The following is a 27,539-nucleotide window of genomic DNA, read 5'->3' as shown; positions in this document are numbered from 1 at the left end:
TTAGAGCATAAGCTTTCGTGAGCTACAGCTCACTTCATCGGATGCATTTGGTGGAAAAAACAGAGGAGAGATTTATATACACACACAGAGAACATGAAACAATGGGTTTATCAAGTGAGCTGTAGCTCACGAAAGCTTATGCTCTAATAAATTTGTTAGTCTCTAAGGTGCCACAAGTACTCCTTTACTGTAAGGAGAGTGATCACTTAAGATAAGCCATCACCAGCAGCAGGGGGGGAAAGGAGGAAAACCTTTCATGGTGACAAGCAAGGTAGGCTAATTCCAGCAGTTAACAAGAATATCAGAGGAACAGTGGGGGGTGGGGTGGGGGGGAGAAATAACATGGGGAAATAGTTTTACTTTGTGTAATGACAGATCCATTCCCAGTCTCTATTCAAGCCTAAGTTAATTGTATCCAGTTTGCAAATTAATTCCAATTCAGCAGTCTCTCATTGGAGTCTGGTATTTCTCCCCCCCACCCCACCCCCCACTGTTCCTCTGATATTCTTAGGTTTCAGAGTAGCAGCCGTGTTAGTCTGTATTCGCAAAAAGAAAAGGAGTACTTGTGGCACCTTAGAGACTAACAAATTTATTAGAGCATAAGCTTTCGTGAGCTACAGCTCACTTCATCGGATGCATATATGATATTCTTGTTAACTGCTGGAATTAGCCTACCTTGCTTGTCACCATGAAAGGTTTTCCTCCTTTCCCCCCCCTGCTGCTGGTGATGGTTTATCTTAAGTGATCACTCTCCTTACAGTGTGTATGATAAACCCATTGTTTCATGTTCTCTGTGTGTTTATATAAATCTCTCCTCTGTTTTTTCCACCAAATGCATCCGATGAAGTGAGCTGTAGCTCATGAAAGCTTATGCTCTAATAAATTTGTTAGTCTCTAAGGTGCCACAAGTACTCCTTTTCTTTTTGCGAATACAGACTAACAGGGCTGCTACTCTGAAACCTGTCATATTTCCCCATGGTATTTCCCCCCCCCCACCCCACCCCCCACTGTTCCTCTGATATTCTTGTTAACTGCTGGAATTAGCCTACCTTGCTTGTCACCATGAAAGGTTTTCCTCCTTCCCCCCCCCCCCCCCCGCTGCTGGTGATGGCTTATCTTAAGTGATCACTCTCCTTACAGTGTGTATGATAAACCCATTGTTTCATGTTCTCTGTGTGTGTATATAAATCTCTCCTCTGTTTTTTCCACCAAATGCATCCGATGAAGTGAGCTGTAGATCACGAAAGCTTATGCTCTAATAAATTTGTTAGTCTCTAAGGTGCCACAAGTACTCCTTTTCTTTTTGCGAATACAGACTAACACGGCTGCTACTCTGAAACCTGCATTGCTTATGTTGACTGTTTCTGCTTTTCAGAAGCCATCCCACAGTGTCCCACATTGACAGTTAAATCGGTGCAAGTGATAAGTTGATGTAACCTAGGTCAACTTAATTTTGTAGTGTAGACTTGCCGTAAATGTCGGGACATGAATATTCCTCAATCTTTGGGAAAGTTTAGATATGGATCCAAAATGCACAGCTTATCCCTGTATCTGTCTAGAAACTGAATCCACAACAGCTACAATATAGTTAAATCATATGTTGATTAATGAGTTGGATAAATTCTGCCTGTGGAAGTGTGCATATTGCATGAGGATGCAATATGGGTCTGGTAACTGCTCAGATACAATAGTAATGAGGTCAGTGTCAGTGCCTAGGTAGATTAGGTGAGGAGCATTATGTTGAAATATTGTTAGTTCAGTGAGTTATTGTTATTACTGCAAAATGAATTTGAATTGGTTGGAGATCTTCACTGGAGAATTTCTTCAGTCTATGTGGGAATTTCCACTGGTAGAAAGCTGATGGTGTGGCTCTCCCAGCTCCAACACTGGAAAGCCCCCTCCTTAATATAAGTGCAGGGAGGGGACATGGTATAGAATCATAGAATCATAGAATATCAGGGTTGGAAGGGACCCCAGAAGGTCATCTAGTCCAACCCCCTGCTCAAAGCAGGACCAAGTCCCAGTTAAATCATCCTAGCCAGGGCTTTGTCAAGCCTGACCTTAAAAACCTCTAAGGAAGGAGATTCTACCACCTCCCAAGGTAACGCATTCCAGTGTTTCACCACCCTCTTAGTGAAAAAGTTTTTCCTAATATCCAATCTAAACCTCCCCCATTGCAACTTGAGACCATTACTCCTCGTTCTGTCATCTGCTACCATTGAGAACAGTCTAGAGCCATCCTCTTTGAAACCCCCTTTCAGGTAGTTGAAAGCAGCTATCAAATCCCCCCTCATTCTTCTCTTCTGCAGACTAAACAATCCCAGCTCCCTCAGCCTCTCCTCGTAAGTCATGTGCTCTAGACCCCTAATCATTTTTGTTGCCCTTCGCTGTACTCTTTCCAATTTATCCACATCCTTCTTGTAGTGTGGGGCCCAAAACTGGACACAGTACTCCAGATGAGGCCTCACCAGTGTCGAATAGAGGGGAACGATCACGTCCCTCGATCTGCTCGCTATGCCCCTACTTATACATCCCAAAATGCCATTGGCCTTCTTGGCAACAAGGGCACACTGCTGACTCATATCCAGCTTCTCGTCCACTGTCACCCCTAGGTCCTTTTCCGCAGAACTGCTGCCGAGCCATTCGGTCCCTAGTCTGTAGCGGTGCATTGGATTCTTCCATCCTAAGTGCAGGACCCTGCACTTATCCTTATTGAACCTCATTAGATTTCTTTTGGCCCAATCTTCCAATTTGTCTAGGTCCTTCTGTATCCTATCCCTCCCCTCCAGCGTATCTACCACTCCTCCCAGTTTAGTATCATCCGCAAATTTGCTGAGAGTGCAATCCACACCATCCTCCAGATCATTTATGAAGATATTGAACAAAACGGGCCCCAGGACCGACCCCTGGGGCACTCCACTTGACACCGGCTGCCAACTAGACATGGAGCCATTGATCACTACCCGTTGAGCCCGACAATCTAGCCAGCTTTCTACCCACCTTATAGTGCATTCATCCAGCCCATACTTCCTTAACTTGCTGACAAGAATGCTGTGGGAGACCGTGTCAAAAGCTTTGCTAAAGTCAAGAAACAATACATCCACTGCTTTCCCTTCATCCACAGAACCAGTAATCTCATCATAAAAGGCGATTAGATTAGTCAGGCATGACCTTCCCTTGGTGAATCCATGCTGACTGTTCCTGATCACTTTCCTCTCCTCTAAGTGCTTCAGGATTGATTCTTTGAGGACCTGCTCCATGATTTTTCCAGGGACTGAGGTGAGGCTGACCGGCCTGTAGTTCCCAGGATCCTCCTTCTTCCCTTTTTTAAAGATGGGCACTACATTAGCCTTTTTCCAGTCATCCGGGACTTCCCCCGTTCGCCACGAGTTTTCAAAGATAATGGCCAAGGGCTCTGCAATCACAGCCGCCAATTCCCTCAGCACTCTCGGATGCAATTCGTCCGGCCCCATGGACTTGTGCACGTCCAGCTTTTCTAAATAGTCCCTAACCACCTCTATCTCTACAGAGGGCTGGCCATCTCTTCCCCATTTTGTGATGCCCAGCACAGCAGTCTGGGAGCTGACCTTGTTAGTGAAAACAGAGGCAAAAAAAGCATTGAGTACATTAGCTTTTTCCACATCCTCTGTCACTACCTTGCCTCCCTCATTCAGTAAGGGGCCCACACTTTCCTTGGCTTTCTTCTTGTTGCCAACATACCTGAAGAAACCCTTCTTGTTACTCTTGACATCTCTTGCTAGCTGCAGCTCCAGGTGCGATTTGGCCCTCCTGATATCTTTCCTACATGCCCGAGCAATATTTTTATACTCTTCCCTGGTCATATGTCCAACCTTCCACTTCTTGTAAGCTTCTTTTTTATGTTTAAGATCCGCTAAGATTTCACCATTAAGCCAAGCTGGTCGCCTGCCATATTTACTATTCTTTCGACTCATCGGGATGGTTTGTCCCTGTAACCTCAACAGGGATTCCTTGAAATACAGCCAGCTCTCCTGGACTCCCTTCCCTTTCATGTTAGTCCCCCAGGGGATCCTGGCCATCTGTTCCCTGAGGGAGTCAAAGTCTGCTTTCCTGAAGTCCAGGGTCCGTATCCTGCTGCTTACCTTTCTTCCCTGCGTCAGGATCCTGAACTCAACCAACTCATGGTCACTGCCTCCCAGATTCCCATCCACTTTTGCTTCCCCCACTAATTCTACCCGGTTTGTGAGCAGCAGGTCAAGAAAAGCGCTCCCCCTAGTTGGCTCCCCTAGCACTTGCACCAGGAAATTGTCCCCTACGCTTTCCAAAAACTTCCTGGATTGTCTATGCACCGCTGTATTGCTCTCCCAGCAGATATCAGGAAAATTAAAGTCACCCATGAGAATCAGGGCATGCGATCTAGTAGCTTCCGTGAGTTGCCGGAAGAAAGCCTCATCCACCTCATCCCCCTGGTCCGGTGGTCTATAGCAGACTCCCACCATGACATCACTCTTGTTGCACACACTTCAGAACTTAATCCAGAGACACTCAGGTTTTTCCACAGTTTCGTACCGGAGCTCTGAGCAGTCATACTGCTCCCTTACATACAGTGCTACTCCCCCACCTTTTCTGCCCTGCCTGTCCTTCCTGAACAGTTTATAACCATCCATGACTGTACTCCAGTCATGTGAGTTATCCCACCAAGTCTCTGTTATTCCAATCACGTCATAATTCCTTGACATCACCAGGACCTCCAGTTCTCCCTGCTTGTTTCCAAGGCTTTGTGCATTTGTATATAAGCACTTGAGATAACCTGTTGATCGCCCCTCATTCCCAGTATGAGGCAGGAGCCCTCCCCTCATAGACATTCCTGCCTGTGCTTCCTCCCGGTATCCCGCTTTCCCACTTACCTCAGGGCTTTGGTCTCCTTCCCCCGGTGAACCTAGTTTAAAGCCCTCCTCACTAGGTTAGCCAGCCTGCTGGCAAAGATGTTCTTCCCTCTCTTCGTAAGATGGAGCCCGTCTCTGCCCAGCACTCCTCCTTCATGGAACACCATCCCATGGTCAAAGAATCCAAAGCCTTCTCTCCGACACCACCTGCGTAGCCATTCGTTGACCTCCACGATTCGACGGTCCCTACCCAGGCCTTTTCCTTCCACGGGGAGGATGGACGAGAACACCACTTGCGCCTCCAACTCCTTTATCCTTCTTCCCAGAGCCACGTAGTCCGCAGTGATCCGCTCAAGGTCATTCTTGGCAGTATCATTGGTGCCCACGTGGAGAAGCAGGAAGGGGTAGCGATCCGAGGGCTTGATGAGTCTCGGCAGTCTCTCCGTCACATCACGAATCTTAGCCCCTGGCAAGCAGCAGACTTCTCGGTTTTCCCGGTCAGGGCGGCAGATAGATGACTCAGTCCCCCGGAGGAGAGAGTCCCCGACCACCACCACCCGCCTTCTCCTCTTGGGAGTGGTGGTCGTGGAACCCCCAACCTCAGGACATCGCATCTCATGCCTCCCAACCAGCGGAGTCTCCTTCTGCTTTCTCCCCCCAGACATATCATCTGGTCCACTCTCCGCATTGGTACCTGTGGAGAGAACATGAAAGCGGTTAGTTACCTGTGTCTGTGTTACTGGAACCCGGACATTCCGCTTACCTCTTCTGGAGGTCACATGTTGCCAAGCTTCTTCACTGGCCTCTTGGCTCCTCTGTGCAACCTGCTCTATATCTTTAGAGCTTTGTGCCCCTAGAAGGCTATCCTGAGTTTGGTCCAGAAAATCCTCAGTCTCTCGTATACAACGCAGGGTCGTTACCTGTTGCTCCAGACCTTCAATCTTTTCTTCCAATATGGAGACCAGCTTGCACTTTGTACAGACAAAGTCGCTTCTGTCCTGTGGAAGAAAGAGATGGGATGGAAAGATGGAGCTAGGCTCAGCTGTGCCCAGTTCTCCTTCGGCATAAAGACCCTGACACACCTTTCATCAGGTTGTTAGTTAAAACTGCCCCCTGCCCGCCTCCCAAAAAAACTTTTAACTTGTACTACATCCATGTGGCTGAGACTCAGGGAGTTGCAACCAGTCCCCTGATAGCACCCTGAGCTCAATGAGTTCAATGGGCAGCCAAAATGAATATGTTGATAAGGGAGGAATGTAGAGGTTGAGAGAGGGTGAAATTAAAAAAAAAAGTTGGTAATGGGAAAAGAAGCAGATGTGTTGGCAGTAGAACGCGTGTCTCCTGATTCCAAATCCTGTGTCCTATTCACTGGATCATACTTTCTCTGTGAACAGTGGTGTAGACTGACAGATTTTTTTTCTACCAGCAGCCAGAAGACGGGGCTCTGATGGTGGGTATTTTCATAGATCTAAATGACATACAATTGCTAATGAGGCTAAGAACTGAACAACAGTGCGTAAGCATGCAGTTGGACTCGTGCCTCTGGAAATTACATGTCAAAATCAGATGAACTACAGGAACCTCTTGGGGCTCCACTTTTACTCTAGTGTAGCTCTGTTGATTTCTGTGGAATTATACCAGCCTAAATCTGGAGTAATACAGCAGAGAATCAGGCCCTTGATTTTGTTCTTTGATATCTTCCAGTTAAATAGAGCAGTAGCCAGATAATTAGTAAAACAAAGCAGAAAGATATTGGTTGATCATAGAAAGTGCCAGTCAGATGCATTTCTAATAAAAGAAATGTAAAATGTATGTATATGTGTATACACACCCACATATCATTTTTTTTTGTAATTGCCAGAATCTAAGAGAAGAAAAAACTTGCTGTTTCCTGTCCTATTTAGTGCACTGTTTCAGTCTCTGTCTGTGTCTTTATTTTTATCATTGGCAAGATGAAAGCAGCTATTTCAAGCAAAAGGTGTGTAATGCTATGGAAGACAACTGAGTGTATTCGTAAAATGTACTCAGCAGAGAGCCTATTGCAGTATCTTTCCTCTCTTCCGTGCTACTGCAGAGCTAAAAGTGATTGATAATTATCATAGTTACTGTACAATTTGGCTATGATTTTATAGTTGCAGCCATGGCATTGATCTTCAGTTGAATGAGATAATGCTTGTATGCTCCCTTTCTAACCTGCCAAGAGCGATGTACTATTTGTATCTGTAGAGTCATATAAAATGAATACTTGCTTGAATCCAGATTTTAACAGAGAGGTTTTATATAGTTATATTCCTACTCATTTCAAAGAACATACTTAATTTTGTAAGGGAAATACAGTGAGACATATTAATCTAGGTGCAATTTTAACAGTATTACTTTTACCAATATTACATGCTGCAGCATCTACTTTTTCACCTGTTTAATATTGTACAAAACTTTTGTTAAAATGTGCAAAACTTTGGAAAGATGGCATTACTGATGCTGATGAGCTAATTCATGTGAGGAAATGTCAATGAAACATTTTATAAAATAAAACATTGTCACTCAAGTAGTCAGAAACAGCAAAAGAAACAGTGGTTTGAAATACAAGATAGTTTCTTCCTGCTTCTTGTAGCATGGATCAAAATTAACGCTGTTCTAGCACAACTTGGAGCCAAGCAAGTTCAGTTTTTGGCTCAACAAATGTATTAAGATATGTACAAACCTTTCATGTACTTTTTTTCTGTTGAGATTAGAGAGGAACAGTAAAAAGAAGATTAGGGGAAAGGTTTGCCTTAAACCAGGAAATTTGATTGCTGGAGTTTTCTTACACAATCAACTAAACATGCAATTCTTGTTGCAAGAACAGTACAACTTGCCATTTTTCTCTGAGGTTTTTAGGTTTCTAGACACCCGAAACTCAATATGAAACCAGGGAGTTATGAAACCAGATAGATCACACACACCAGAAAGGTTTGCTGAAACTTGTGAACACTGAAGCTGATTGGTTTCACCTAGCTCTACTTGAAAATGTGAGCTCCTATCCCACATTGGTCAGATTCTCATTTACACTAAGGCCTCTTTACACCATTCTGTCACTGCAAAGGGGCCTTAAAATGAGATTCATTACTATTACAATCACATTAAGGTCCCTTTACACTGCCACAGTGGTATAAAATGGCCTTAGTGTAAATAAGAATAAGTCCCATTATAGAAATGACCATGTAGATTGGAATCCCAGCTGGCATGCTGGTAAAAAAACAAACAAACAAACAAACAAAAAACCCTGAGTGGATAGGGAATTCTCTCCTGGGAAGAGGCATTGTGGGGAAGCTAGCAGTGCCTGAGCTACAGCTATTCTATGCACAAAGAAAGGACTTTGATTTCCAAGGTTATCAATCAAACACCTAACATTAGCACAATCTGTGGATTCAGATGACTCAGGAAGAAATAGCGCAGATGTGGAGGCTTTCACCTCTAAATCACCGGTATGAATCTAGCCCAGGTCAGTAACATCTGAAACTCATTACTATTCCACATGCTATCCAGTGACTTGTGTGAAATGAGTTAGTAATTTCAGTCCAGTTCCTGGCAGACAAGGTATCTTCATCACAGAAACCATCTTCACATATGGCATTTCTGGCAACGTTATTGGCAGTCCCAGTAGAGAAGACAATTACTGAAGATGAGGCTGACCTGGGGTTATTATTTGTGTGTGTTATTAAGCAATGGCAGGGAACCCGAGCATTTAGGTAGGTGCTTATGTGTTGTTTTGTACATAAAAATATAAATTTGCAAATATGCCAGTGATTTAACAGTGAAAGGCTCTATATTCTACTTCCATTCTCCTAAGCCATATAATGAATGTTTTGAAGAAGCAAGTATATAGAAGATACTGATTTTTTAATTTTATTTATTACTTGTATTTGGTAGTATCCACAAGCACTGACATCACTTGTGAGAAAACTCCGTTCCTGTCCTGAAAACTTTACAATCTAAGATTTTCACAGAGATAAATGATCAGATTATGATTTCCAAATGCAATATTCCAGGATTTGAGTATCTGATATATTATTTGGCTTTGTCAGTGTTACACTAGTCTATGATGATGATGTTTAGTTAGTGCCAACACTGTGCTTTGCCCTGGAAAGCTTACAGTCTAAGATCCTGATTTGGCCAGCTCTTATGCACATGCTATTGAGTAGTCCCATTGGCTTCCCACAGTAGTAAAGAAAAGCACAAACACAACTGTTGGCAGGATCAGGGCTTAAGGCTCTAATCCTGCAAACCTGCAGGCCTGTTTGTCCTAACCACATTGCTCAGTGCTGGGAAAAATTTCACTCCCTGTGTGACACTGGTCAACCTAACCCCCATTGTAGACTCAGGTAGGTGGATAGAAGAATTCTTCTGTTGACCTTGCTACTACCTCTTGGAGAGATGGATTACTAACTTTAATGGAAAACCCTGTTCAGTTTATGTAGGAAACATCTACATTACAGCTTTTCGGTAGTATCCACAGTAGCATAGACACACACTTATGCATGTGCATTACTTTACTCACATGAGTTAGTCCTCTTGACTTGAGTGGGGGCTAATCACATGTGTACAGTCTAACACAGAGATAAGTGTTTGCAAGGTCAGAGCCTGAAAGGTAGATACGGAGAAGGGATCCATAGGGAAATCCAGAGGTGGGGATGACTTAGAGGGTTTTTTTTTTCTTTTCCACAATGATTTTTTTAAAAACCTTACTTCTAATGAGCATAGTGGAATGAAAATATCTATATACACATATATCTGTATGGGAAGGCAAATAAATGTAGAGATTCAATTGTTACAAAAAGAACAGTGTGACTATGCTAGGAATATATTTTACTAATAAAATAACTCATTCCTCCCACTCCTCTCCCCCTTTGCCCTGCTGTTCCATTCCTCACTGTGGCCTGGAGAGCAGATGATTTTGAAAAACCAAGGGCCAGATTCTGAACTCCAGATAGGCTGGAGTAACTCCAGAATAACTCCCCTGACCTGTAGGGGATTACTGCAGATTTATTCTGGTGTACCTGAGACCAGAATCTGGTCTAAAGTGTTTAATTCCTACCATTGTGGTGTCCTGCTGCTTTACTGAGGCTGCTGTCTGCTACACACAGCACTTTCTGTCATTCAGTAAGAGGAAGCACAGTGTGTGCTCTGAAGCTGGATTAGCAGCTTAATGTTAGTAAGGACAGCACAGCGATAAGGACTTGAAAACAATTTATTTTTAAAATCTTGCTTCCTCTTTCTCCCCCCAAGTCACAGCTAGGGGAAGTTATATAGGATGCGTGAGGGCTCTGGAGGAACCAGCACCAGGTGTGAAGAGGATGGAGTGTGGAGTAGATCTGTGGATTCCCACACACCAAACAGGAAGTTCACATTCACTTTCTGAATTCAATGAGAAATGTGCAGGCTCAGCACCTCTGGCAGTAAGTCAGTGTGATGTGCAGGGCCGGATTTACACCCCGTAGGCCCAGCATCTTCAGCGACTCCTTGCCTAGAGCTGACCTTCGTGTTTTCCATAAAAAATGAAACTTTGAACTCATGTTTAGCTTTTAGGCACCCCTGGAATGCTGGCACCCTAGGCACCTGCCTATTGTGCCTAATTGGAAATCTTGCCATGGTGATGTGGCAGAATGAGCACTGAGTTAGAAGCCAGGAACCCCCAAATTTGAATCCTGGCTGCCACTGACTCACTGTTGGAGGCCAGGCAGAACAGACTGTTTCAATTTACTGGGCAACGGTAAGATGAAGACCTAGTATTTACCCACTTAACCCCCAGGAGTGTTGTGAAGATTAATTGGTTTCAGTCTTACAGTGTGTTGAACATATGAAGTGCTATATAAATGCTAAGTACTCTGAAAAATCAGCTTAGATGTCTCAAGATGGGTGCCTGATCTTGATTAAAACAAATGTCGGTGGCTGCACAGTTTGTTTTATGGTAAAGGCACGCCCAGGTACATTCTCTGCTTTGCTGTGATGTTGCTACAGGATACAATGATCTTTTCTCCAAACTGTAGGGGATGTTTGAACAATTCAGTACTATTAAGCTATACAATATATTTTTAAAGGATCCATTTGGATTTGTACAAATAATGCCAAAGTTTTAACCCTGAGTGTCCTGAGTCTTTTAAATACAATGTCATCACAACCCAAGTCACTCAGGGCTACCCTAGATTACTGTCTGTTCTGTTGTCACAAACATAAGGCCCAGGAAAAAATGGCAGGAGTGAGGAGCAGATGACCCTTTTACCGCACTGTCATCTATAGATTTTTTTACCCTTTGGAGGCAGAGTTTCATTTCAAAAGGCACCAAGTTCTACTTGGCACCATTTCGGAACAGACCCTGAAAACAGGGGCTCCATTCTCATTCAGAAGTGTAATGAAATGGGTAAATACATTCCTTGAGCAGTGAATGAGTCCAGAGATTGGGGTGCTGGAATTCTGATGCTAGCAATGGATTCTGCAGGAACGTTGGAACTGCACACACTTGCATGTTTTTTATTGATGCAACATATTTCATGACAAAAATCTGTTGGATATTTACCCCTGTGGTCCCCAAAATTTTTACAGTTGTGCCCCCCTCATCTTTGTCTGCCGCCTCCCCCAGGAGCTGAGGCCGGGAGTAGGCTCACAGCTTGGGGGCTGGGAGGGCAGGCAGGGGAGCTCAGACAGAGGCAAATGGGTCAAGGCTGGGTCTGGGGCTGGGAATGGAGCCGCAGCTGGGGGACAAAGGTGGGGACAAGGATGCAGGCAGGCTGGGAGCAGAGCCAAGGCCAGGAGGCTGCAGCCTGGGATGGGACTGGGGCTGGGGCTGCCAAGCCCGGGCTGGGAGTGGAGCTATGGCCAGGCGCTGGGGCTGATGCTGAGGCTGAGGGCCGAGCTGGGAGCAGAGCAGGGCTGGGTGGCGCTCCTTCCTCACTCCGGCCTCCCCCACCCCCGAATGTTCAGGGTACACCCCACAGTTTGGGGACCTCTGATTTACCCTTCCTGTGGAAATGATCTGTGAAGGGCAAAAGTATTTAAATATGTACTTAAAACCCTTGTGAAATTTCACTGAAAAAGGCTTACTGTGCATGAGCAATAGCCTCTTTTTAAAGGTTATTCTATTGTCTGGTTTCCTTCTTCCTCTCACACTCCCACATCCTTCCCCACCAAAATGTATTATATCTTGGTCTGCTCAATTTCCAGACATCAGTTTTTCACTGTTCACCATTGCACCAAGTCACAGCTGTATCTGGTGAAGAACATCCCCTCCCTCCATTTCAAACTTCAACAATTGTTTTCATTGCGCTTTGGGTAGGGGAGGAAGGATTTGAGGCAGAAAAATATCTCTGTTAGAATGAGACCTTTTATGTCACTTTTTTGTCTGTGGTGAATTTTGCCGCCGAGTTGTAAGCCCTTGAAATAAGAAGTTTAAAAAGGAAACGCTTAACTGGAGTTTTTTAAATGCATTGCATAAGACAGGGAAGAGAGTCATCTAGTGGCTTCTTAACATTCCTTCCTTCCTATGTTTCCCCTTTTGGTAAAGATATTAGTTTGCTCTGTTCTTAAAGGAGTGCCTTTTTCCTGTGCTAGTTATTCTTTTTCAAATAACAAATGAGCATATTTACTCAAATTTTATTTTTTATTATTTTATTATATTATATATAGTATACTACTATAATAGTATAATATATAATATAATATAAGTATAATACTATATACAGTATTATATTTACTCATATTTACACAGATTTTTTAAACCCACCTTGTCACTCCGCTTATTGTGAGAAACTCTGAATGTTCAACACTCCTCTCAATTTCTCAAAGGGCTTGTCTCAGTTACATTTACTTTTTTTGGTTTTATTTTTGTAGCAATGGGAATAACCATAATATTGTCTTCTGGGTCTCTTTTGTTACTGGAAACAATTTGCAGTCAAGGACTGAATAAGGTTATAACAGATCTACTGTTGCCTGGTGGAAATTTTGTTGTTTTATTTATTTTTAACTCTAAGAAAATGCTCAGTGTTGTCTGTCCATAACCCATTATGACTTTGTATTGCATTCCATTTTTATTTCCTGCAACGCTCCACTTGTCCTAGTCCTGGACTTCTACCGAAAATAAGTATGAAATTGCTCATGGTTTTATGGCATGGACATGTATGACAGTATATTGTAATAGAGGTTAGAGGGAGAATTTGAACTCAAGTTGCCAAAGGTGAAAGCCCAGAACTTTAACCAAATGGGCCATCTAACTTTTGGAGTGAAGTGGCTGAGAGTCAAATACAGACTAACACGGCTGCTACTCTGAAACCTATCATAACTTTGTTCCTGTCTCTCCAGGCTCTCAGCTTTGACCTTTTGTTGAACCTCTTCTTTAGGCCTATATTCAACTATAGTTTATATTTTACAAGTTCTGCAGGCAAATAAGAACTCTGAAGTTCTGCTCTTTTGTATGTTTATGAGGAACCTCTTTATTGTCCATGGCCTTTCTGAAGAATCTTTTAAGTAGTTTTATTCCTTTTTCAGGCTGTCCAATGAGCTTTTGAAATAAAGGCTTGTTGTTATGTATTAGAATTTGTGTGTTTGGGGAGACCGTTACAATTCTTGACTACAAAATCAGGGCCTCTTGTCAGTATCCATAACTGTACACTCTGCCCTTGAAAAAATTATGTTAGCATGCAAGATAACTTGGCTTGCCGATGGATCATTCAAGAAGGCTGCTTTGGGATACGAGTCACAATCAAAAGGTAATTGTTTCTTTCCAAATGGAATAAATCAGTCCTGATCTTCTGCTGTTATATTTCAAGTTTCCTATGAGGTCTCACCGTTTCCAATTGTGTTATCCCCTTTATTTGAATCTGTCCTTTTGCCAGGTGTCACTTTTAAACACTCTGTTCCCTTATTCCTTGGCACGCAGTAGGCTAAATTTTGTTATTATGTATGCTGGTGTAAATCTGGAGCAATTCAGTTGAAACAAATGGAATTACTCCAAATTTGCAGCCCTTGTCAATGGGATTAGAATTTGGTCTGGCGGATCAGTATGGTATTTTGATCTGATTCTGATATCACTTATGCTGGTTTTAACATTGGTGTGAGATCAGAATCAAGACCTATGGCTCTACACTATAGCTATAAGAGAAATGTGGTGGCTGTAATGAAATGATCCCTGTATAGTTTAATTCTAGAAAGGGCTTTGAGGATTGTGAAAGGCCCTATATAAGAAAACAAAACAAAAAGATAATTCTTTATCTAAGTTAGACTGCTTTTTTTCTTTAAAAATACTTTCCTAAAGACTGAAAACTAAGTTCAAAAGTGTAGGCTTACATTCAGTCAGGTTTAGGCTTAGCTATGGGTACACTACTGTACTTATCTGTTGCAGAATCTTTCTTTGCTGCTTGTGTCAATAAACTGCTACTTCTGTTTGGAAAGAGTGAGGTGCCTGTGGATTTCAAAATAATTTCCCACAATGTTACGGTATTGGTATGTGTTTACTACTGAAAAGGGTATCTGCAGCAATTAAGTGTTTTACAGATGGATATATAGTATTGTATATGCCAAAGCTAAGAAATATCTCTATTGTTTTAGCCTGAGTTTCTGAAGACAGTATAATGTGCCACTCCAAGTTTTTAAAGGTTGCAGTAAAAGATTTATGATCTATATCTTATAGCATGTGTGACTCATAATAAATGTATTCCAAAGGTATAGTGCCATGTCCAGCAGTGATTGCTCCAATAAATGGGTCTTCCTCTGCAATACAGTCATTTGTAACCACATAACAGCTTTACTTTCTGTCTGGAAAGGCACAGTTTTGTCAAAATGTTTTATGCCACTACATCTCTCTCAACATTTCCAGAAAGCATGGCAGTTGTTGGTTTCATATTACTCCCACGTTTTAATACGACACAGCATCATAGGTTTTCTCCTTTTTATGCCAAGCCTTCTTGACATTGCTGAGACTTAAAATAAATGAATACATAAATAAATAATAAAAACAGTAGCTTATACTGGATATAAATGGGAAAATTTCACAAACATTGCAATGCATCAAATTACAGAATTCTTATCACACTTATTTAGAGAGCATCCCCTACTTATTATAGCCACTTTTTTTTTTTTTTTTTTGGTACTTGTTTCAGTGGTCACAGCTATTATTTTTGGAACTGTCTCTCTTGCTTAGTCTTTAAATATAAGAACACTCGGGTTATCTGCAGAGCCATTTTTCTGGCTGTCGTATAACTGTAGCTACAGATTCAAGTGAAGAACCGTGCTGTCTCAAGTGTGTGAGATCTATCGAATGTCTACAATAGTTTTTGGGTGGTTTCTTTCAGAAGAGATCAGGGGTCCTATGCCTGGCATAATATTACTGCCCATCTCTGCTGATGGCAGCTTTGGGTGGGAATGGCCTAAATAGGCCAGGAAAGGTAGTCTTGTGATCAAAGCACAGGCTGGAGTGAAGAAATCTTGGTTCTTTTCCCAGTTCTGCCACACACTTCCTGTGTCACACCGAAGTACTATAGTTTCCCCAGGTGTAAAATCAGGGTGGTAATATATGCCCACATCACAGGGATATCAAGATGTTTTATTCATTACTGATTTTAAAGCACAATCAGTGCCTTGCGTTAAAGACAAAGCATTGTGAATGTAAGGGGACTGTTGCCCCCTTACTAACATTAAGTGGGGGTGTTTTGGTTGGCTAGCTCCCAGTACTAAAAAGGGGGAAGGGTTGTTGGGGAATCAGGAACAATGGGGAGAGGCCAATGCTCCAGGTCAGCCTGAATGACAGGGTGGGCAGGCTAATCAGGGAGTCAGGAGGCCAGGGAGGTCCCGTCCTCTGTGTGAGCTGGAATTGCCTGGGTCAGAGAGAGTGGGGCCGAGGTAAGGAGAAAGCAGGGGCCCACGCTGAGCTGGGGAGCAGAGCTGTGCCAGATCCAGAGAGAGTAGACCCTGTCCCAGGAGCAGAGCTGCAGCCCCAAAGCCAGAGGCACAGCCCAGAGAGAGCAGACTTGCCCTGGGAGGAGAGCTGCAGCAACCAGAGCCAGAGGGGCCAGAAAAACAGCCCAGGAAGCAGGTCAGTGCTGGGAGCAGAGTCACAGAAGCAGCCCAGGGAGCTGGAGGCAGAGCAGCAGCAGCAGTGCAGAGACAGAGTGGTGCAGCTGGGGCTGGAGCAGTCTGGAGCTGGGTGCGGTGAGCAGCTGAGGAGACCGAGGGGGACCCTGGGCAGCCGGCCCTGCACAGGGAGACGCCTCAGCCAAGAGGCTCTGCAGGCCAGGCTTGGATCGTAACTCTGACAGGACGGGGGCGACACTGGAAAGAAGGGTCCTACCATTTAGGGCCTGAGAGCGTGTGGCCACCACCAGAGCAAGTGTCCAACCCACAGCATCCCTGCAGCACAGCCAGGGCCGGAGAAGAAGGCCTGGGACTTACAAGGAACAGCCTGTGAACTGCCCGGACATTCCAGAGACACTGTTTGTGATGTTCCCTGCCACAGAGCCAGTTGATGTGTTTCCTTTAACCTTTCCCATTTTTCCTTATTCTTTTTAAAATTAATTGTTGATTAAATAACTTGCATTTGCTTTAATTTGCATGTAATGGTCAGTGAGTCAGAGAAGTGCCCAGTGCAGAGAGAGTACCCCGGAGTGGGGATACCCTAGACCCTGTCCTAGGTGACCACAGCAAGGTTGGGGGTCGAGCCCCCCAGGAATCCTGCGCCCAGCCTTGTTGGGTTACGAGGACTCTGCCAGACAGGAGATTGAAAGGGGAGTCCTCAAGGACAGGGAGGCCACTGAGTAAAGGAAGAGGGAGTGAGGACTTGGATCCTTTTGCTAGCCCACTTCACTGGGGTAGTGCAGAAGCCAGGAAAGTTCCCCACAATAGCGAGACTATTCCCCCGCTTACATGAATATTATTTATGCACTACTGTTCAGTAGAATACTAAATGTTTTTGTATGGCTGGGTAGGCGAGTGTGCACATGCACATTGTGTGCTAAGCTCAGTATGCAGTTGTCAGGTAAAATTTGCTTTGGTCACTTCTAGCCTCCTTTATTATTTCAGTGTCTTATATTTCATGTCTTACACAGAAGTTCTGTGCAGATTTACAACTTCTGAAGAATGCTGCAGCCTCATTTTGTACTAAAATGATGCATCCCCAGTACTTTTGATGATCCTTGCATTAGCCCCCAATGACATTTTGTATTTTCTTTAATATAACACATCTTACTTCCTGAGGCATTACGTAGTCCCAAGCTACCTTACCTTTATAACTTTGTACCTTTTCTTCTAAAGGTTGAGTCATAGTAAAGGTTTTTTGGGCAATTCTTAACTATTGAGGTAAATTTTTCTGGTCACAAGCTTTTAGTTGTTATAATGATCAGATTTGAAATTTCCTCTATTTACTGGTCTGTGATCCTTTTTAAAAAATTTCAATGGTCCAAATCCTGAAGATTTTAACTCAGTCCTTCCTGTGGCAGAACGCTCACTGAAGACAATTGGCAATTCGTGGCTCCGTTGAAGTCCAATGGCAGAGCTCCCATTGACTTCAGTAGAACCAAGAGTTCATCTAATTGGAATTCTTCTTCAGAGATGTCTGAGTAATACTGAATTAGAACATCAGGGTTTGACCCTAGGATTTGACCCTAGATGTTTAGTGTAATTATAAGGTGTACTTTTAAGTATTCCGTAAGTCTGCTACATGTGTATATTACAATTAGGGATGCTAGTGTGTAAGAGATTTCAATCTAAACTGAAGTGAAAATCTAATTTGCGTAACCTGGTTTATTCTTAAATGTCTGAGCTCTGTCAATTCTAATGTATTTGCAAAGTGGCCTTGGAGAACCATTGCAAAGAAGTGACTCTAAAAGAGTGGTACAGTAGATTGACTGATAAGATTATTGCAAGTGTTAATCATATGCTTCAGAATTGTGGGATTTCCCCCTGCATGGCTATTTTTGATGTCTAGACTTGTTTTCAGGTTATTTTGGACAACACAAAATAAAGACTATGAGTGTAACACATTGTGTTAATTACTAGGATTAACATATGAAAAAATGAAATCTAAATAGAAAAAAATAAAAGACAAAGATATTTTAAAAATATGTTCTTATTATGCCTGTTAGTTACATAGTATGTTCTCAAGCTTTTCTTAATTTTGTAAACCCCGAGGAAAAGATTGGTTAAAACGTATTTCTGTGCTGAAATGTCCCCAACCATCTGGACTCTGAGGACAACCTGCGCGTAAATTGATCTCCACTTATTTTTTTTCCTTTATCATTCACCGTTAATATTAACTATATATTTATGGAGGCTGTGACAAGTTTATTTAAAGTTTTGTACATTTCTATTTCAAAATATGTTAATTTTTGTCTTGGCTAAAATTTGGACATTTCTTAAAACTTTTATTGATATGGGCAGGACAGACTGGTGTCATGTTGGTGATACATGTAGGCCTGGTGCAATACAAAGGAGGAAGAAGAGATCTCATTTGTGAAGAAGGGGCCCATAGTTTGCTGCTGTGAAATGGCAGAGCTCTGTTAACTTCACTGAAGCTATGCCACTATCCACTAGCAGAGAATATGGCTCAGTTATTACAGTATATTTTTCACTGTTTTTTCTTCACTGCTGTTAAATATTTCTTCTGACAATTCTGTCCTCTTTCTAATGTGTTCAGCTGTATTTCTCTTTCCACAAATCCCTGAGATCCTTGTGAATTTTACCACTGCTACAAGCTTTGCTTGATATCATAGTTCTTTCACACTCACGAACTGTACTGCATAACATTGTACAAGTTGTACTACACAACCTTGTATAGAATCTTGTGATGCAGTGAACCCCTGCTGATGCATCTTCTAGTGCAGGGTTGGCCAACCTGAGCCTGAGAAGGAGCTAGAATTTACCAATGTACATTGCCAAAAAGCCACAGTAATAAGTCAGCAGCCCCCCATCAGTACCCCACCACCCACTCCCAGCACCTTCTGCCCACTGGCAGCCCCACCGATCAGCGCCTCCCTCTCCCTCCTTGCAACTCCTGATCAGCTATTTTGTTGCGTGCAGGAGCCTCAGGGGGGAGGGGGCGAGGGGGAGGAGCGAGGGAACGGCAAGCTCAGAGGAGGGGGTGGGAAGGGGTGGAGTGAGGGTAGGGCCCATGGCAGAGCCAGGGGTTGAGCTGTGAACACTCCCCGGCACATTGCATAGTTGGCACCAGTAGCTCCAGCCCCCGAGTCAGTGCCTATACAAGGAACTGCATATTAACTTCTGAAGAGCCACCTGTGGCCATAGGTTGGCCACCCCTGTTCTAGTGTTTATTTCAGAAAATAAAAATATAGGTAAGCCCAAGAAAGTGTTAACTGGTTTTTATCTCTCATTATTTGCTCTGATACTACAATATTTTCATTGTTGTTTCAGTTAGGATTAATTTTACCCATATGTATGGTACAAGATTGATCTGATGCAGAATGGCTACGCTTCTTGCACAAGCAGATTGATCATTAGCTCTTATTCACTAGTTTGCATCTCAGCTGTTCTGCTTTGAATCGATTGGCATTTCAGCTATACATATTTATATTTTATAAAATGTTGACTGTGGTTAGGCAGAACTTACATGCAATTACAACGTAAATACATTACAGTTACGGTTTTGATAATATGAATAAGTTATCAAAACCATCACTGTAATGTATTTACACTAGAATTGCATGTAAGTACTGCCTAACCACAGTCACCATTTTATAAGTATTAATATATATAATTAAAATGCCAGACGTGTGTGTGTGTGGTATTTGTCATGTACTGTATTATAAAACTCATTGAATTAATTAGCAATACAGTAAGAACAACTGACTAAAAAGAAAGATATTTGAAAAGAAACAGATAAGGAAATCTCTCTCTCTCTCTCTCTCTCGTGTGTGTGTGTGTCTGAGAGAGAGAGAGAGAGAGACTATGAAATATGTCTTAAAGGTAATTTTCTGTACCTAGAATATCTTCTCATTCTAGTCATGTTACTTTGTGGAATACATGCCTCCAAGGCTAGCATTGTAGTTATTTATAACTTACTTTAACCAACAGTAGATTCATGTTCTAAATCCAAAGAAATGACCTCAAGTATATCTGATGCTCTTCCTTGTCACATTTGTGAAAAGTATCTAGTTTGGACTAACAATGCGTACAAGAAATCAATCACTCTGTTCTATGTAATTTCAGAATCTCTATGTAGACACCACTAAGAAACCGTGCTCAGACCAAGCTACTGCTGTTTCAGAATTACAAGTTAGTTGTCAGAATGATTTAGTGCACTGGAAGAATGAGAACGACGTGACTGGGACAGCAACATTACTGGACACCAGTGTGATTAAAGGTCAGTTAAGCTTTATGATTTGAGTTATTAATATAGCAGCACTGAACCTCAGCCCTGATAAATGCTGGATGTGCGGAAGTATTCTGCATGATTCAATTGGACTGTGGATCAGTCAAAGGAGACAAAATGTGAACCTCTCTTTTCTTCCTGAATAAATGCCATAAGGCAAACTCCCAGCAGCAGCATGGTATTAAACTCAGTTTGACACTGCAGCATGAATATTCAGTGGTTCTCAGGAGCAGGCCTGCGTGGAAAAGATGCTGCATTCATCTACAGTCAATCTTTTTAAAAGACTGATGATTCAGCCCTGTTGGCAAAGCTGAATGAGTGAGTTGTGTAAAAATATTAAGATGTCTCAAGTCACATTTTTATATTTCTAAGAAAAAATTGAACTGAGAAAATTAATTGGCTTTTATTTATTTATACATTTTATGTATTGTGTGTTAGGATTTCCTATATATTTTCACCATCTGTTTTGGTGCTCTATTTTTTTTTTTTCAGAGCATGTTAAAGCTGAAAAGCTACGTGACATGGGGCCTGATCCAAAACCTATGAAGTCAATGAAATAACTGCCATTGATTTCAATAGGGTTTGGATCAGACTCATGGCCCATCTTAATGGTCCACCCATCATATCTATCTGATAATGGGACTTCCACATGTAGCATGTTTGCAGGACTGGGCCCTGAATGTCTATCTGCATGCAATCAGTTGAGTGGTTTCTGCTAGTAATATAAAAACATCACATAAAGCTTTTCTTTATTGCCTTGTCATTGAATGTGTGTGACTCCCAACTGTGAAATTCAGGACATTACTTTGAAAACCTTGCATATTGCAACTCCTCCAAAAATAACGTAGACAGCGTTCATAATAAGGGATTCATTATTAATGCTCTGAAAATAATTTGTTTGAGGGGAGAATTTCAAAGGCACAAGGGGCACCTAACTCCTGTTGAAAGATAATAGGAGTTTGTCACCTAGCTCCCATTTGTGCTGTCACAGTCCAGGGCAGCTGCACCTCTTTCCCCTTGAAGATCCAGCAACAGCACTTTCTCCAGGCTTCCAGCTCCTCAGCCATCACCTCTCTTGGGTGGAGACCCACATCTCTCTCTTTCCTGATTGGGGTATTTCCAGGCTGCACAGTTCCCTGTCTACACTGCAAATTCCTCAGCAAAGTCAGACTGCCTAAGCAGGTCTACTTTGTCTTCACAGAGTCTATAAACAGTACAATTGCCCATAGGTATAAATTACCACACAGCTCTTTCTCAGCAAGCACATTTATTCTTAAGGGAAAAGCACTACAGAGAAAACATATTGAAAACAATAAAAGAACATACACACATGCTAATAACCTTACCAGAGATCCTCCCACTTTCCAGCAAGAGCTCTGGCTGGTGAACAGTCCTTCTTCAAACCCTGGCGAGGGTTTTTCTGTGGTTATCAGTTTGAAACCATTTTGGCTCAGAACAAGCACTTAAGAATTGGTGAATTACTCCTTTATGCTGTTTGATCCTGGGAGCAGGTAATTCATAGACAAAGGTCCCCTCCCAGGGCAAAGCTTCAAAAGATCATATATCAGGGGTGGGGAGGAATGAGGCAGCATTTGCATTCCCTGCCTCCCATGTATTTCTAGGAGACCTACTCAACTAACAGTTAATTCTTATCTTTGCCCATTGATTAAAAGAGTCCTTTGAAGCTCATGACACTTCCCCAGGTTTAGATTAGTCATGTCTCCTAGACAAGATACATAGAAACATTTGCGTTTTAATACAATGAGCTTCTAAAATACTTAACCTTAATTTGATATGGTTTAACTTAATTCAATAAGGTTTATCCAGGATATTGCAGGAAATTGACATACCTGTCACATATGCCTTTGAAAATCTCCCCCACGTTGGTATTTTTTGTTGAGTGAATGTGTTTGGTGGCTGCAAAAGAGGAAGGTTCCAGATTGCCAGGTCTGGAAAATTAAGTCCTCTGTTTAGTCCCCACAACAGATGTAATTGGTAATGAGCAATCTTATTCTGAAGGGACCACTTTCAGGGCTTTAGAGTGTGACCCTGAAAACCATTATTCGTGCTAGTAGTCACATTGAGGTCAGACTACCCACATTTGTAAGGACTGTCTCGGGGAGTCTATACATAGTAAAGGGGCTCCTGTACTGTGGCAGGTCAGGCTGTTATAACTTATGCTGAGGACTGGCCAGGACCTAGGTGGCCTTGGGATTTGGAGATCACAAAAATGGTTTGAAGCTGACTTTGCACTCCTTTAGGCATAACAATAACCAATGGATGGAACCTGATGCCAGACAAATTCAAATTAGAGTAAGGCACACATTTTTAACATTGAGGGTGATTAACCATTGGAACAAACTATCAGGGGAAGTGATGGATTCTCCGTCTTTTGATGTCTTCAGATCAAGGCTGGATGCCTTTCTCGAAGATATACTTTAGCCAAACACAAGTAATTGGGCTCAATACAGGAGTAAATGGATTAAATTTGATGGCCTGTGTTATACATGAGGTCAGACTAGATGATCTAATGGGTTCTTTCTGGCCTTACATTGACTGAATCTTTACCAGTCCTGTGTCAAAAACAGCTTGATTAGACCAGAGAATCTAATCTAGGATAATGGAAGACTTAGAAAATATGTCTAAGACCAGTAACATGCACATGTTCCTGTGGATTCTGAGTAGGAGAAACTATATTGCAAGGTCCTTCTCTCTTGCCTTGACAAATGCAGTCAGACCTGCTCATATCCATTCAGAATGTTACTGCAAAGATCATTTTCCTCTCCCATCACACGGATCCTGTCACCGCTCTCTTAGATTTCCCTCTACTGGCTCCCCCTTCTCTATGGTATCAAACATAAGCTGCTTGTATTATGCGCAAGGCCCTTCACCTTCAGTACCTGCCCTACCTATCATCTCTCACTTGCTATCATGTTTCTGATTCCCACCTCTGATAGGCCCATGATGTTAGCCTTCATCGCCTACTTGTTAAACAAGCACCTTTGTGCTTTCCCCATTCTGCCCCTCATGCTTGGGAGGAGCTCCTGTAAACATCTGCAAAGCTACCTCATTATCCACCCTCAAAAATTGCCTTTGCCATGATGCCTACAAAACTCTGAATAACAGTTAGGCTGCTGGTGTACTGAGATCTCTGCCTGTCATGCTGACTAATATCAGCTGATTGTACTTCCCATCAGTTTGTATCTATGTGTTGCTTCTTGTCTTGTTCTTACATTGTAAACTCCTTTGTGTGGGGGCCATCTTTTTGTTCTGTGTTTGTACAGCGTCTAGGACAATAGGGCTCAACGGTAATGCAAATACTAATGATGCTCTATGTAGAGATTTCATGATGGTCTGGGCAAGGATTTTATTGATTGTTTTAGCAAAGCATAACAGAAGTTGCAAGTCATACATTTTTAAAAAATCACCTTTATTGAACACCCCGTGATACAAAATGAAAACCAGGGCAAAATATGCAAAAATTCATTCTAGTGCCTCGTAATAGGCATGTCCATGCAAACTCTCACAAAGCTTTTGTTCCCACTGTTCCCAGTGTTTTTCTAACCCTGCCAGTGTGCCTTTCCTATTTTGTGTCACTGGATTGGATCCCAGGAGTGGCCCCCTCTTTCATTTGTTTGATAACCTCTTGTATAACTTGACATTCTGGTGAATGCTGTTAAGACGGGACTGGATCTCCTCTAGGGTGACCAGACAGCAAGTGTGAAAAATCAGGATGGGGGTGGGGGCTAATAGGAGCCTATATAAGAAAAAGACCCAAAAATCAGAACTGTGTCTATAAAATCAGGACATCTGGTCACCCTAATCTCCTCTCCCCAGTGGGCAAGGAAGTCCAGGACCTCAGCATGGGACCATGTGAAAGCAAGGTGCATGGCTGCTATGACTGGTGTGTGGTAGTGTGGTATATGACACCAGGTGTGTGTACTTTCCACAAGCTGGAATTGCAAAGAGCCACATCTGGCTGCATGACAGCATTTGAAGGAGGAGGTGACGTCTTATCAAGATGTCCCTGAAGCTGTAGAGGGCACACAGGTAAACAGACAGGCTGATCCAGCTGTAGGGCAGAGCAGTGTGGGATGGCAATGGGAGAACTGCCCAGAGGTGGACCATTGTGAACTGAAATGGGAATGTGACCACACCTACTGTGTTCTGGAAAAACTCATCCTGCTTCCCAGCAAACTCATTTCCAAGGTGGGTTCATTAAAGCAGGGAATGAGAAATAAAATCCTTTGTCTTTGAACACAAGGCAGTTTTTCCCCGAAACACTCAAATTAACTCAAAACAACATGCAAATGTAGTCAAGTCTTACGTAACTGGAGCAAAACATGCATCTGATATGGCGAATATCACCCTCTAAATGAGACGTAGCTGAAGGGCACATTCCTAGGAAATACCAAGGCAAGAATGCAGTTTCCCAGCTAGAGTGATTTGTCGCTTCAGACAATGAGACACAACTAGATGTGGAATAATTTGTATTAGGGAGGCTACGTGCCACATATGGCAAATAATCTGAATTTACTATGGCAACATTTTTTAAGATGATAACAAGTTCTTTTTGTCTTCAGGCCTTTTACTAATGGTCAGATCTAGATCTATCTGCACCCGGTCTGTGAGTGATCATACTATATTAACAGTTTGCTTACCTTTGGGGGTTACTGGTGTAACTATGGACAGGGGGTGAATAACAGATCACCTCCTGTATGTACAAATTTTGATCTGACACTAATATATACAATCCAAAAGAAGGATTCCTAAAAGAGAAGGAAGGATGCTCTCGTGGCTATTGCACCTAAATTGGAATCAGGAGACCTGGGTTTAATTCTTGGGTCTGCCACAGATTTCCTAGGTAATCTTGTGCAAATCACTTAATCTCTCTGTGGGAAAATATGTAAAGTGTGGGTAATAATGCTTCTTTTCTCTCACACTTTTGTGTGCCTTATCTGTTTAGATAATCCCTGCCCTGAAAAGTATGCAATCTCTCACTGTGTCTGTAGAGTGCTTACCACAATGAGTCTTCGGTCTCGGTTGGGGGCCTCTAGATGCTACCGTAATACAAATAGAATAATAGAAACGGAGGGGTGAAAAAGACCAAGAGAGGTCCTGAAGTCTAGCTCTCTGTGCTGAGGCGGGACCAAGTAAACCTAGACCATCCCTGGTAGGGGTTTGTGTAACGTTTGCTTAAACCTCCAGTGGTAAGGATTCCTCAGCCTCCTTTGGAAGCTTATTCCAGAGCTTAATGATCCTTCTAGTTAGTAACATTTTTCTAAAATCAAACCTAATTCTCTCTTGCTGCAGATTAAGCTCATTATTATTTGTCCTACCTTCAATGAACATGGAGAACAACTGATCATCATCTTCTTTGTAACTGCCTTTAACATATTTGAAGATCGTTATCAGGTCCTGCCTCAGTTGTCTTTTCTCAAGACTAAACTGTCCATTTTTTTAACCGTTCCTGCTAGGTCAGGTTTTCTAAATCTTGTATTGTTTTTGTTGCTTTCCTCTGGATTCTCTCTAATTTGTCCGTATCTTTCTTAATGTGCGGCACCCAGAATTGGACACAGTACGATAGGCACTGACTCCAGGGGTGCTCCAGGGCTGGAGCAGAAAATATGTCTAAGACCTATAACATGCAGATGTTCCTTGTGGGTTCTGAGTGGGAGAAACTATATTGTTTGACTAATTTTTAAACTTCTACTGGTGATTTCAATCCACTCCTACAAACAGCTAAACTGTTTCATATTCTAATAAGGGCATGAAATCTGCACTGTCAGAGAAGCCCATCATGAGCAGAATTCTTGATTTGTTTTCACAGTCTATGGTTCATAGAATATTTCCTTTTTTTTAAAAAAGGTCCATATGATTCCTGATGCATCAAAGAATATATAGATCAGAAGAAAAATGTGAATTTATATCTTTGGGTTTTAAGGCCTCCGTTTTGTTTCCTTGTAAACTTCATGTTAATAAAGATGGGTTTTTTTAAAAATTATTATTTCAATGAAGCTACAGCTTTTTACTTCCGCACCGTTTGCTTCTAAAATGAACTTGGTACTGAAGGTTGAGGTATTTTGTTCTCTTATACATGAGTTTCACGGAGTTTGAACTCACTAGAAATGCCAGCAATATTTACAATAAAAATAATTCTAGTCAGAAAATATCCATCTGAATTTTTCTTTGTTTACCCTTAAAATTAATCCTAAATGGATTTTCTAAAAAGTTACCCAATCTTCTTGCTAGTAATTTAGAATTCTAGAATTGTTACATTCTTTCTTCTAGAAACTTCTGTTTGTTGATGATTCGATACCTTGACCACATCCTCTGCTCTTGCATTTGACTAAGACCAGAGTAGAAGATCAAAATTGACATTAAGCCCTGAAGCCCTCCTTGCTCCTGTGATCCATTTTTTTCTATTTCTAAATCTTTCTTCCTTTTTTGTTATAATTACAACTTTTTTCTTGTGTGTGGGGCTTGATCTCAATATTTATTATTGTATGATGCATCTTGAAATGATAAATAAAGGACCAAGGAAAGAAGTCATAAAATCATAGGACTGGAAGGGACCTCAAAATGTCATCTAGTCCAGTCCCCTACACTCATAGCAGGATTAAGTATTATCTAGACCATCCCTGACAGCTGTTTTTCTAACCTGCTCTTAAATATCTCCAATGATGGAGATTCCACAACATGCCTGGGCAATTTATTCCCATTTTTAACCACTCTGACAGGAAGTTTTTCTTAATATCGACCCTAAATGTCCTTTGCTGAAATTTAAGCCCATTGCTTCTTGTCCTATCCTCAGAGGTTAAGAAAAATAATTTTTCTCCCTCCTCTTTGTAACAATCTTGATAAGTATCTCCATTAATGCACTGGTCAGATTTAGTCTACAGGGCACCTGACTAATCTCTAATGAACAAATACTGATCCTCTGTATTTCAGGAATAACCTGTTCTGTACTCCTACACATTTTCATTAATTATTATATATTTATTATGTCTTAGAGTAGCAGCCAGAAGCCCCAGTCAGGGGATTGGGAGTAGAGCTGGTGGGAATTTTTTGACAAAACAGTTTTTTGTCCGCAAGTACTGATCCATCAAAACCAAAATGTTCATTGGGATGAGTTTCTCAGGTCCAGAGTAGATTTTGCTTGTCAAAATGAGAGAATCAGAATTTAGTCCCTGTTGCAGTGAATAGAATAAACAATTTGAATAAGTGAAACAACACTAACAGGAGCAACTAAGTAAAACCGACCCTAGAATAGCCAAGTGGTTCGGCCACTCCCTTGTGATATGGGAGTCCTGGGTTCAAGTCCC

General features: G+C 42.1%; 1 protein-coding gene across 3 annotated transcripts in view; it reads left to right on the top strand.

Moving 5' to 3' along the window:
• THEMIS (thymocyte selection associated) overlaps positions 1–27,539 on the top strand; it is a 129,535-nt gene that overhangs the window by 80,226 nt on the left and 21,770 nt on the right. For all 3 annotated transcript variants that reach the window (XM_038396517.2, XM_043510921.1, XM_043510920.1), the window contains one exon: positions 20,052–20,205. In XM_038396517.2, the coding sequence (XP_038252445.1) occupies positions 20,052–20,205 (154 nt within the window). The remainder of the gene's footprint in view (positions 1–20,051; positions 20,206–27,539) is intronic.

This window comes from Dermochelys coriacea, chromosome 3, assembly GCF_009764565.3.
Source record: "Dermochelys coriacea isolate rDerCor1 chromosome 3, rDerCor1.pri.v4, whole genome shotgun sequence".
NCBI classification, from domain to species: Eukaryota; Metazoa; Chordata; order Testudines; family Dermochelyidae; genus Dermochelys; species Dermochelys coriacea.
This window is presented reverse-complemented; position numbering and strand designations above follow the sequence as displayed.